Source organism: Elaeis guineensis, chromosome 13, assembly GCF_000442705.2.
Source record: "Elaeis guineensis isolate ETL-2024a chromosome 13, EG11, whole genome shotgun sequence".
Taxonomy (NCBI): domain Eukaryota; kingdom Viridiplantae; phylum Streptophyta; class Magnoliopsida; order Arecales; family Arecaceae; genus Elaeis; species Elaeis guineensis.
The window spans coordinates 75,655,784-75,669,054 of NC_026005.2; the positions used below are offsets into that span (position 1 = coordinate 75,655,784).

At 35.8% G+C, this 13,271-nt stretch overlaps 1 protein-coding gene across 2 annotated transcripts; it reads left to right on the forward strand.

The window, feature by feature from the left end:
• The first annotated feature begins 417 nt into the window (after positions 1-417).
• On the forward strand, positions 418-12,283 carry LOC105055908 (inositol-tetrakisphosphate 1-kinase 4). Of its 2 annotated transcripts, XM_010937929.4 has the most exons (10): positions 418-1,053; positions 3,190-3,271; positions 3,537-3,569; positions 6,071-6,191; positions 6,704-6,796; positions 7,914-8,033; positions 8,120-8,296; positions 8,424-8,479; positions 8,586-8,670; positions 11,864-12,283. In XM_010937929.4, exons 1-10 carry the CDS (start codon positions 887-889, stop codon positions 12,043-12,045), a joined length of 1,116 nt encoding a protein of 371 aa, XP_010936231.1. In that variant the 5' UTR covers positions 418-886; the 3' UTR covers positions 12,046-12,283. The 2 variants fall into 2 exon arrangements, with proteins under 2 accessions (XP_010936231.1, XP_029123655.1); XM_029267822.2 differs by lacking the exons at positions 418-1,053; positions 3,190-3,271; positions 3,537-3,569 and adding an exon at positions 3,802-3,938.
• Positions 12,284-13,271: the final 988 nt, after the last annotated feature.

Below are 13,271 nucleotides of genomic sequence, written 5' to 3' on the forward strand. Positions count from 1 at the left end.
TAATATATTATTATTATAATATATATTATATTGTTATTAGAATATCATAATATAATATTCATAATTCAATATAATTAATAATATCATGATGTAATATAATATAATATATTATACATGATGATATTTATATAGTAAGAGAATATTATAAAAAATATAGATGAATTTTAATAATTTTTAAATTATTTTTATATAAATATTATTTAAAAAATATTTATTTCGAAATATATAATTTTTTTTGAATAAAATTTTTACCTTCCAAAAAAACGTGGGCCGTTAATGTCCGGCATAGTGCCCTCAAAAAGGGCAAACCATTTTTGATGGACCAGTGGGACACGCGACCACAATCATGATCGTCGACAAAACATGGTAGCGTGGAGTGGATGGGCCTCGATTGTCGTGCCGCAGCCACGATCTGGAGCAGTTCCACCCACGCGAGGGCAATCTCGCAATTAAAACATTCCGTGGCCGTCACGTCGGAGATGGATTTCCTCCGACGCGAGGTCAAATCTCGTGATTAAAACATTCTGTGGCCGTCTCGCATGAAACTAGGATCTCTTCCGCTACAAATACCTGGCCCAAGCCTCGCTCGCCACTGCTCTCTGCCTAACCCCCCACCGTCCCCTCTTTCCGCGCTAAGGAATTATTCTAGGGTTTCGGATATTCGGTTCCAATCTCCGAATTTTTTAAATCTCGATCGGTAGTGGAATCGGAAGAACCACGCGATCGCATTTATATCGACGGAAGAATCGATCGGGGGTGACTTCCCTGGAGGTGAGGAGGACGGAGGGATTGTAGGGCTCCGCTACGGTGGATTTTTGTGGGTTTTGATTGACTGTGGGTTTGGTTTGGGGAAGGAGAAGAAGGGTTTGGAGTTGGGGGCGAGGTTATGAGGTTGAACGGGGAGATTTCCTATAGGAATGAGGAGGAGAAGGAGAACGAGATGGGTTCGGTTCTGCTGCCTCCGCTGCCGCAGCAGAAGCTCGTCGTGGGGTACGCCCTGACGTCGAAGAAGGTCAAGAGCTTCTTGCAGCCGAAGCTGGAAGGTTTGGCTAGGTAAAATCTTTGACAAATGGAGAATCATTTGGGGAAGTTTTGAGTTTAGAGGCGTCTTATAGATATTGGCGTGATCCAGCTCTCCGTCTGATATGATGGCTTATGCATCTAATGTTATGTTTCGAGCTGTAGTGGAAGCAAGATTGGATTTTTAATTAATATGTACTACAAAGAAGCCAGTTTTTCTCTTTCCGTGGGTAAAACCTTTTTTTTTTTTTTTTTTTAAACTTCGATTTGTTTGGTTTCCTACTCAAATCTTCTTGAAATGGTGACCCCGCGATTGTAATTTGCTTGAAAAATTTCCTTTTTCAACACGTCGTCTTATCTTTTAGTCTTTTTTGAGAGTTCTTCCTCTATTGTTGCAAGATTAGATCTATTTACATGTTCGGGAATTGGTTTTGTATTTCTTTGAAAGGAAAATATAATTTATTGGTTCTATAAGAATCATAGCATACTTACATGCCTGATACAGAGAACACCTTAAATTGAACAGCTTTTGCTCACTGTGTATGTTGAAACTAAGTTGCTTACTATTCATGACACCTCCTCAATTTGTTTTCACACTTCAGTAGTAAAGCAGTTTCTATCAATTGTCAAATACGTCCGCATGAAGGAAAAGGGAAATTTCCTTTCAGTTGGTATGAAGTGGTGGGTTTGTATAAGCTATTCGTTTAAGTGACAGCTGGCGGGGGATGGTTGTTAGGGTGTCTTGTATTATAAATATCAACCCTTGATTTGAGCTGCTTACACTTTGCCTTCGTCCTTGACAATTGCTCCTAGTAATGTTCTTTGTTTACTCTGGGTGGAGGGATATTTTTTAATTGATAACCACAACTTGACAGTTTGTTTATGTTTGGGATGAATTCCTCTGCATCTCGAATATTGGGTTTCTTGAATTGGAATATTCTCTATATACAACATCGGTTTCAGAACATCGACGTAGTTTAAAAATCATCATTTAATTCTGTGGTCCATTAGGAAAAAAGTATTATGCTGCATGCTGTGCCATTAGATAAAATACCGTAGCCATTTGTTTTATGGATGCTAATATTTTCAATCAACTGGCTCATGTTTGTCTGTAATGCTTGGAAATTAGTTCAGGTATCAACAGTTTGCATAGGCTTCTAGGATCTTGATAAACAGCCTTATGCATTTCTTGGTTTAAAAGCTTTATTCTGATCATTCTGTATCATGCAGAACACTGTTTTTGTTATTTATTGCACTACTTCAAACATATTCTATTGCTTTTTGTATGATACAAATATTTTTATATGTTGGCTTTTTATTAAATGATTTCCAATGTTTTGAGATTTTCTATACAATGGTGATAATTCTTTCATGATAATTTTGATGTTCCTAATGTTCCTTTGCTTTTATTTGTTTGTTTTTGCTTTTTCTTTTTTAAAATAATTTTAAACTGAATTGTGCCCAAGTCAAAATCTTCTAGCATAGGCTGGGCAATATGAAACTCAATAATAAAAAAAAAACTTAATTTGGTATTGAATAAAAAAATAATTATTTACTCAAGCATTGTGGATGAGTTCTCGAACTCTTTTGCAATATCGATTACTTCATGGACAGTGTCTCATGTATGATAAGACTTTGCTGATTTATATACTGTATCCTTACTGATTCTATTTTATAGGGCTAAAGTTTGATCCAGCAGCTCCAGCCTTCTTTGAGTAATGAAATTTAGTTGTTCTAACCTGAACTCTAGGTTGCATTGTGTTGTTTGTTTCATTTATTTAGTCTAGTTGAGCAGCAAAGATTGTGTCAGCTTCGAAGTGGGTATAAAATTATAAATAAAGCTGAAATCACTTGCTTTCTTGGGCTCTAAATACTGGACTTAAATATTGGATGACACTTCCAACTTATTTTTTTTTAGCCAATTCTTTTTGAATAAGTATATTTTCACCAATTTATCACCTAGTGTTGTATGGTTTTCAGAATGAAAAGTTTTTTTTTTTTTCTTTTGGGTGGGGGTTGGGGGGGGGGGGGGTGTGGCAAGAATTGAATATGTGTTCAATGTACTGGTTAGCCCTTTTTTCTTTTGGTTCTTGGATATTGTATGATAATTTTGTCAAAGTAACACCTTGAGCTGACTTTATTAAATAAGCCCTTTAACATGTGGTGCAGGAAGAAGGGGATTTTATTTGTTGCAATTGACCAAAGTAGGCCTCTTTCAGAGCAAGGTCCTTTTGACATTGTTCTACACAAGGTCAGTCATTGTTGCCTATTTTCAAACTTTAGGTAGTTTCATGGATTAAAAAGGGTTTAGTAGTCTGGGAATAATTGCCCATCTCAGTTATTTTTAGGCTGTTTGACACTTGTTGAATGGGGCTTCCTGCAGTTTTCTTAAGCTAACAATTGAATTCTTCTGTATAATATGTGGGTATATTCAAGAAATTAATTTATTAATATTTTAAAATAACCTTTAGACCATTGTTGATTGACAAGCTTTGTTCTTTCGATGTTTTCTCCAGTTGACTGGAAAAGAGTGGCAACAAGTTCTGGAGGTCAGTAAACTCATAATCACGCTAAAAGAAATACATCTGTTTTAGGTTTTTCTTTTTAAAATATTAAAATGTCTGTTGCCTCTTATTCTGATATATGATGTGTTGTTTCTGCATTTTGTCATTATAGTGTTGCCAATTTGCATGGATGATCAAATATGAACTAACACTGACTGGTACACAGAGAAATCTGTTAAAGAGTTAAAATCTTATTTTTGTCTGGAATAATTTGCAGAGAGCATGCTCTTTCCTGCGTCATGAATCATGATCAGATAGTTAAAAGTTGAAGCTTCAAGAATTCCAACATCTGAGGGTTGTACCTTCTGTGACCAGCTAATCTAAGCCTCTGATACATATGCTTGGTGATTTCAGGTGTTGCTAATTGTAGTTGTATTAAATGTTGGATTTTACACAGACATGCAAAGATAGTGTTTTCTGATGGTTGATTATATTTCATTGTTTGTGAAACCACTTTTCTCAGACATTATCATATCGACTGTCATAGTTGTAGCATTACTTCAGTTATGGAGTTAAAGTTGAATCCAGAGTTAACTATTCCAATTTTAGGTTGACATCGGATCTTTTATGCAATATCCATTTGTCTGGTATAATATGAATTTTTGACATGTCAAAGTCAGTTGTTGCACATGTGTGTCTAATCTTGTAAACTTCATGTGTAAATTATCCGTGGTGTTGCAATTAAAATCACTGATACTGAAACTGTTATATTCGCCTAGATACAAAAGATCAGAAATACATATTAGTTCATTGCAATGCGATGATTTCAGCATTTATCTATAATTTTTATTCATATATTTATAATTTAATGATCTGGAACATGATGCTGTTTCACTTTCTGAGTCTGTGATTTTTGGGTGAATATACTGGCTGCCCAAAACTCTGCTTTTCAAAGAACAATTCAGTAGCAATAATCCAAACTCGGGTAATTTTTTTATAAGAAAAGGTAAAACAAAATTTGTTGAGAAATTTAATAAACAGATGATTAAAACTAAGTTATATTATTATTTTTTTTTAAAGTTAAAATTCTGTTCTCCCTAATTACCATTGTCGGTTAGCTCTTTCATTTACATTTTTGTCCCATTTATACCTGCTCTCAGGCTAACATATTCCATATTTTCAAGTAGGTGAGGTCTCCATCCAGTAAAGAGCCTACATTTTCAGCTGCATGTGCATATACTGTGCTTTCTTTTTGTTTCTATGATGCAAATGCATGTGGAAGAACAAGCATAGAAGCACAGCAGCAGAAAGGAAAACCACGAACAGCAGCCGAACATTAGTCCGTGAATGTGTAGATTACTTTTGGTCAATGATTAAATTATATATTCTTCACTAATTGAGAATATAAGAGCAATAAACAGAACATTTTAACTGCTAGATTTCCTTGTTGCTTGCTGTGTTTGGGAGAACAAGTTGATTTGATACAAAGGTTAGTAACCCACATTATAGTGTTGCAGAAGAATCCACTGTGTGTTTGAAAAGGAGTGGGTGGCATTCATTTGGTACTCTTTGTTTCCCCTCTTTTTTCTCCCAAAATCAATCCCTCAGGAGAGGGGTATAACCATGGGATCGAAGTCCAGTTGGCCTTTTGCTACTCCTTTTAGAGTATGTATTAGCCGGTAAGGTTTGCTGTAGCATGCATGAATATTTTTTATTCCTGTTCTATGTTAATGGGGATATTCTAGGTTTGTGCTAAGAGAGATGTTGCATTTCTTGTATGATTCATATGATTTTGGAAATATGTTCTAAACTTCGGAATTTTTTTTCTTTCTATTCTTGTACTTGCATAGAGGACAGATGTATATGTGCAGATCTTTATTTCTTTCTTCTGCCTTTTATGCTTAAGCTATCAGCTTCGTATTCATTTTTGGCTAAATCCTTTTGTTGCTATGCGTCATGCACTTAATATATTTGGTAATTTAGTAATTAGACTTCTGAATATTGATATTTGTAGATATATTTGCATTTGTTTTTTATGAAGTTCTTATGCTTGATTTTCTTTTAAGCTTTTAATGCATGGTGATTGGCATGGTCTTTTATTTACCCCCCCCCCCCCAAAAAAAAAACACAGACATTGTTAATTATGCCATATTTGATTATCCTGTTTTGCCGATATAAGTTCTTAAGAAGTACATGAAACTCTTTTTGCTTGGTCAAAAGATTGATTGGTTGGTGCTGTATTTAAGATCATTGGGCTTCTAATGAAAGCACTAATAAGCAACTGTTGTCTATGGTCCACATATAACCTTGGATGAAATGTTCTTTATTGAATCTGAATTCTGAAATACACTTCAATTGTTCAATTAGGTCAAACCTGCATAGAATTCTTAGGCCAGTTTCTTCTTTGATGAATAACTTGATTTGTTAGTGCTTTCTTGTTGAATTTATATGTCTCATTCTAAGTTGCCTATATATGCTGTTTATGTCTTGGAATCGCTGTATTCACATCTTTAATATTTCTTTACATTGGTCCTTTATTCTTGAAGGATTATGGGAGAAAACATCCAGAAGTGACTGTGCTAGATCCACCGGATGCTATACAACACTTGCGCAATCGACAATCAATGCTTGAGGGTGTAGCCAATTTGAATCTATCAGACTGCTATGGTAATTCTTAAAGATGCTTCCCTACAAGAACTTGTTATTAGCGTTCTTTAGATGATTTGATTTAGTGGAAGGAGTAATGGATACTTACAAGTGAGGCTGTCGGCTACTCACACTCCAGAACTTTGCACAAGACCTTCTATCTTTCCTGAAAAGCCAATTGAAAGGGTCAATGACAGGGTTGAGCTATGGTGCAATGGAATTTCTTATTTGGTGTTCATTGATGGGCCTTGTCTTTATTTGCTAAGTTTATCAACCTATCAGGCCAGATGTCATAATTGTGCATATAGTAAGCTTTATCTTCAGCAACAATTGACCGTCTCTCACCTTCTAAAAGGCTATCCATTTAGTGGTTTTTGTTCAAAGCTGACAATGATAGTTTTTAGTATTTCTATGTGAACCCTCATCCTTGGTAGGATCACTGCAATGGGTTGTTTGTTGTTATTTTCACTATCTTCAAAGTTATCTATATTCAGTTTTGATTGTATCATTACCGTGCAATTGAATCTTTGCAGGTAAAGTTGGTGTTCCTAGGCAAGTAGTAATTACAAAAGACCCCTCATCAATCCTAGATGCAGTTTCCAAGGCTGGATTAACACTACCTTTAGGTAAATCTGCTGTTAAGCATTTATTATTTTTATTGCTGTGCCATATATGTGAAGCACACTAAACTGATGCTGGTCAGAATAGATATTAACCAAAGGAGGCCTTGGCAAGCACTAGCTGGCCTATAACCAATTCCAGACCATTATCGCTTTGAGCTTAGATACGAGTCTGGGAATCCTCATTGCTTATTCTAGTTTGTAGAGATTGCCCAAGATTTAGCAGCATGCCCTTGATTTTGAAAAGCTGATCTTGTTATGATCAAAGGTTCTTGCTGGTTTTATTCATTTAATGAGGAATTTGTTTTATTAGAACAGCAGTTGGTTGTGATCTACAGTAGTAATTTATGTAGGTCTCAGTTTTCATCTCCCAAAGAAACTTGTAAGAACATTGGGAGCATAAAGCAGAACTCGTCTAGCGCTATATCATTGCTAACCACAAGTCTTGAACTCTGTGTTGCTCTCAGTTGCTATTCAATTTGGTTTATATAACCATAAACCCTGAGCTGGTCCAGTGTTTTATGCTTCATCTGGTTTATGTGCTTTGTTAGCTTTGCTACTTTCACATCTGTGCTGTTCTTATATATTGGACTCTTACCTTATGTAGATACTTTCTGATCGGTCTTGTAGTGTACTAAAATGTAGAAATATATTTTACCCCCTCCTGCAAAAATTATGCATGTGTTGTTCCAGCTATAATGTTGGTGATATGGCAGGGCTTTTTTGGTACAAGTGTCGCCATATTTAGTTTTAAGGTCAGAGTGATGGGTCCTGTCTTCTGTTCTCAGCATGAAAGTCCTTTTTACCAAAAAAGATACTGTATTTGCTTGAGCTAAAAGTAAAGATGCCATATTTAACAAATGAAAGGATTTTCATGAAACTAATGGAGTTTTTTTTTTAATAATTTTTATTACCTTAAAAAATTGGCATTTGTAATTTTTCAGTTTAAACACATGCAAGCAGGATTTAGTGTTGTTTAACCAACTTGTATAGGATTCAAATATTCACAAAATTTATGAAATTTAATGGTATTGAGTTTGGAGGAACTGTTAGCTAGATGTCTTGTTGTTAATTTAAGTATGTGAAACTTGTTAACATGTGTTTGCCCTTGTTTCTTTTGCAGTTGCAAAGCCATTGGTAGTTGATGGAAGTGCAAAATCACATGAACTATCTCTTGCTTATGATCAATTTTCCTTGTCAAAGCTTGATCCACCCTTGGTTTTGCAGGAATTCGTCAATCATGGTAGATAGTTATTGCTGTCACATGACCTCATTTGCTTAGCTAAATTTATTTATATATATGCAGCTGATTTTCTTCTCCAATCATAGGCGGTGTTCTCTTTAAGGTCTATATTGTTGGGGAAACAATAAAAGTCGTGCGGCGGTTTTCCCTTCCTGATGTTAATAAATGCGAACTATTAAACGGTGCTGGTGTCTTTCGATTTCCCAGAGTTTCTTGTGCTGCAGCCTCTGCAGATGATGCCGACCTGGACCCTGTTGTTGCTGGTAAAGCCTTTAACATACTTTTGAAGTTTTTGATCTCTTAGATTGTTTTACAACCATCAAACTTGAGATAATTATATCCTGCTGCAAATTGAGAAGATTCTTGTTTTTTATTCCTGACCTTGAACAGAACTTCCTCCTCGACCGTTGCTTGAGAGGCTTGCTATAGAGCTCCGTCGTAGACTGGTACAATTGTCTCTTATATTTTTGGACAACTCAATTTCTCATTTATTTATTTATATATTTATGCCTTCCTTCTTCCATTCATTTGCACTTGATATGTGATGCATAGGGCCTTCGGCTATTCAACATAGATATGATCAGGGAGCATGGGACAAGGGACCGATTTTATGTCATTGATATCAACTATTTTCCTGGTAAGTGTAACCTACTTTATTTTCTAATAAGCATATCCTTTCTATATTATTCCATTTCTTCTGAATATTGTTCATATATGTTTGGATACATGGCCTTTCCCCCTCAAATCAGATAGTTGTGGTATAGGAGCATTAAGTATTTCCAGGAATAATTGTATTTTGATCAATATATATTTTAAAGACAGAATCTGCGAATATGCATGGATTAAGATTTCTTTTTATAGAACTCTCTGATTATATTTCTTTTTCTAGTAATACAAATATAAAATGTTGCATATTATCACTGCAATTGAAAGTTCATAAGATAACATTTTTTTCAGCATTGCTGTGGTTTCAAGTTAATTGTCCGTAATGGGTTGACTACACATAAATTACTCACAATTTTTAAATGCATTATTAATTTGTTTATTTACATTCCCATAAATTTGACTGTGTAATGGGCTTTTCAGAAATTTAAATTTGTTGAATTATCTAGACTGTTTATTTCAGTGTTTACCAACATAAAAGTTCATGCCAGGACCTAGTAAATAACTTCATTTTCAGGCAGACTTCGTTCCCTTGATTTTGTTTTTTCAGGCAGACTTTGTTCCCTTGATTTTGTTGCATGTTGATGCCATTAGGGTGCAGCAAATTGTTACATTGAAAGAAAGAATAAGAATATCCTTTACAAAACGATTATGGTTGTTGTAGAGGTGAACAGCTTTGTCCATTGTTTTCTAGTAGCGCACTGTATAGAAGCTATTTAGGTCTGGTGGGAATTGTGAGTTTACTGTGACGTACTTCCCAGAATGCTAAGAGTCAGAATTATTTGAGGCCTGAATTTTATATGGAAGTGGATTTTGAAGAGAAACTAAACTTCAGAACGAAAATGAGGGGAGAGGATAAACTATTCAGAGATTTTGGTTAGGGATGGCAATTTCTGACCCAACTTGCTTGTGCATGAATCAAACCCACCTAACCAGACCAATAGGTTCACTGGTCGGGTATCAGTCAGCCAAGCATGACTAGCTAGCGGATCGTGTTTGGCTCAGGTCAGCGCCCCTCAATCCATCAAGTTGTAGAGGGGGTTATATAATATATATGTTTTTTTAAAAATATTCATATTTATACTGATATTTGTATATATTTTAGAAAATTTTGTAATATATGAGCTATTGGACTATGGATTCAATTACTTAGAATTGAAAGGAGAGATGAATTGTAGTATAAATGGTCTAGAAGCTATTAATCAATAGCTTAGCTATTTAATATAAAGCTCAAAACTAAATGGGCTTGGGCCTTGAAGTGGTTAGCGGGTTGGTTGCAGGTTGGATTCGTGTCAAACATTCCTGTCCGCTGGCAAGTAGTCTGGTTTGGATCAGGCCTTATATGTCAGGCAAACCTGACCTGACCCTCTGATTGCCATCCCTAATTTTGTCTCAACAATTAAGTTGAAAATCGTATGGAAGGTTCAGTCCCTTAACTTGCATCTTCTTATAAGATAGCAACCCTTGTACCCCATTCTATGTCTTTTAATGTTCTTATGGGTTCAATCAGACAATAAGCGGTCTCAAACCCTTATGCTCCTTGTAAGCTTCTTCTAAATGACCACATTGCTTAATCTTCCCTTTAAAGACTCCTGAAATTTGATTTGTTGCTTTCTCCTGACTATATTATTTTTGAAAAAAATCAAAGAGGTTTGTATAATGTTTAAAGAATTTTTGTATGTTCTTAACTCATCTTATGATTTGTATATCCCCCACACTGTCATGATAAGTTTTGACCAAATTACCTCCTGAGGACAATTGATAGATTTTATCATCATGTGTTCCTTGATCATGTATAGTACTTGCTCCAAAGTGAGGAAACAAATGGCAGGTGATTGCATTTTTGAGGTCTTCAATTTGATCCATGAAAAGCTTCAGTATCTATAATCATGTTGACAATGTTCTGTCTCACTTATGCAAAATTCCTGGACTTGTTTCCATTGGTGAATCCTGGTTGGCATAAGGTCCATTGGTTTGAAAACAACATGGCCTTCATTGACGTAGTTTCTTTCTGCTTTATTGTCAGGTGAGAGGACAATACTAGTTGGATCTAGACCCCGTCATGACTGTATGTAGGCTATCAGCAGTTTTGTGTCACTGTGAAGAAAAACCTAAATATCAAGGTAGAAGTACAAGCAATAAAAAATGATGTTATGGGGCAGTTTGAGTCACCATGATAAAAATGCTAAATAACAAGGTAGAAATACAAGTAATAAAGAATGATGTATGACAAGTAAGGCGTACAAGTAATAAAGAATGATGTTACTGGGTGGTTTTAGTGACCATAAAGAGAACCTAAATAACCAGGTGGAAATACAAGTAATAACGAATGATGTTACTGGATCTTTTAGTCAGCATATAAGGCTAAACATGAAATTTAATACATTTTTATAGCGTAGTGTGTAATAGGTAGAGCGATGTTGTAGGTGATCATAATTTAGCAGACAATTGAGAATTCATGCCATGTTAGCTGTGTGCGAAGTATGACCTTGCTGGCTATTTCAGTGAACGAAACCTGAATTTCTAAGTTGAAAGTGGCACGATAGCTTTTTGATGGGATAGGTAAGGTGATACTTAGTATATAATTGTCGGTAAAGGTAATATTACTGCTTTACATAATTATAGTTCTGCTAAAAGAAGCAAAAGTTGGTCATTTGACGTTTATTCTAGTGGTTGGAGATGCTGTTTATGGATAATCTTACAATGTTATGAGAGGACCATCTAGTGGAGGGTGTAGTATAGGAAAGAGTGCACCAATGTTTTATGGTTCTTGTGTGATGTGATGTGCGGAGTTTGGACGAGTGAATGGTAAATTGAAGGCTTAGTTTTCATCTCAGAAATTTCAATTGGAAATGTTGGTATTTTCAAATGGAAATAAGTTGCATTATGTATGTGTGAGAGGGTGTATGTGTGTCTATATGTATATGTGTGTGTGTATCTCGAGCACCCCAAATCTGTTCCGCTTCATTTTCTTTTCATTTTTTTTTCCTTTTCTTTTCCTTTTTGTTTTTTTGTTGTCCTGTTCTTCTTTGGTTTCTTTTAGTGGAAACTGTGATAAACAAGATGTTGCCCATGCAGCATGTTTAAATGACATACAAACTAATCCTAATAATTGAACATAGTTGCATGCCTGTCTTGTTTCTTTTATGGACTTCTGGTTTCTGCAGGATATGGCAAAATGCCAGGCTATGAACACATTTTCACTGACTTCCTTCTAAGCCTGGTGCAAAGCAAGTATAAAAGGCGATTAACAGCTAAAGCTGCTGGTGCTGAAATGTTCTTTGATCTGCAAGCATCAGGTGGATGTTCCAAGTCTTCAACCTGCGCTCTAAATCGCCCATGTACGTAGCTGGTATGGGTCATGTGAAGCTGAAGACTGACAAATGGTCAGACAGTGGTCTTGATCAGCAAAGATGCTCCATAATTGCTAACTGCTGTTGTTACATGCCTTTCCAAAGGCTTTCACCATTAATGTACGCAAGCTTTCTTCCTGTTCGTTGGCTATATTTTTCTGTTAATTTTCTTCAAATCCAATCTCAAGAGTAGAAAATTTGTGAATAAAATTACTAAAATTTAGATTCCTTCTACTGATGTCGTGCAAGCATTAAACAAAGTTTAGATGGTTGACTTTAGTCTTTTGATTGGAAAAAACGTTGAGGTTGCCAGTTTAAGTCTCGATCCCTCATAAAGTCAATGAGCTCAGAGTAGAGCAGTATGGTCCTAGGTGCATTTTTCAAGCTGCAACCTGTTGCTCGAGTTACCACCAAGTTTCTAGAGCATTTCCGTGGTCATTCTTCCACTCATTCCCAAAAGGAAGCATGACCATGGATATCACAAAGGATGGTGAAAATGTCCGACAGTCTCTACAAAAAAATAAAAAATAAAAAAAAAGAAAAAAAGAGAAGTTCTGACAGAGAAGTTAATTATTAAGAGATGGGTTTTCTTAGTGGCTTTCCGTCGTAGTAGCAGTTGAATATGTTTTACTGATGACTCAGAAAAGCTTTGTTTGGCTTGGGAATTGGCGAACATGGAGTACGATCACTTATGGCTATTAGAATAGTTTTTATTCCTTCCGTTTTTCAGCTTTGACTTTCTGAAGTGACCGGGCTCGGGGATGTTTTTCCTAGAACTTCTTCCCGTAACTTGCTGCTTGTGTTGATTGTTGAGTTGCATTACAAACCCCACTTTCACTGAGATTGAGGAAGAAATTTCGTCAAGCAATTTGGTTTTTACGCTTCCCCTCACTCGCCACAGGAAGCATGTTCGTTGTAAAATCAAAAAAGCTGGTGAAACTGTTGGATCGATGCGTTCATGCGCCAGAGAAGGGTTCCCCGACCACAATAAGAGGTAGCAAAATTGGTACAACCATTCCTTTTGTTTGTTTTTTTTTTTCCTGATGACAAGGGAGGTGTAAAAACCACCCGGCTTTTATTAATGATCCAAAATTATTTACAAGATAATTATATACAAAATAAGCAACGAAGACACAAATAAAACGGGGCTCCTTAATGCAGAGAGATCAGACAAAGTACCCCAAAAAACGAACCACACCTGAGACCACATGGGATTAAAAGG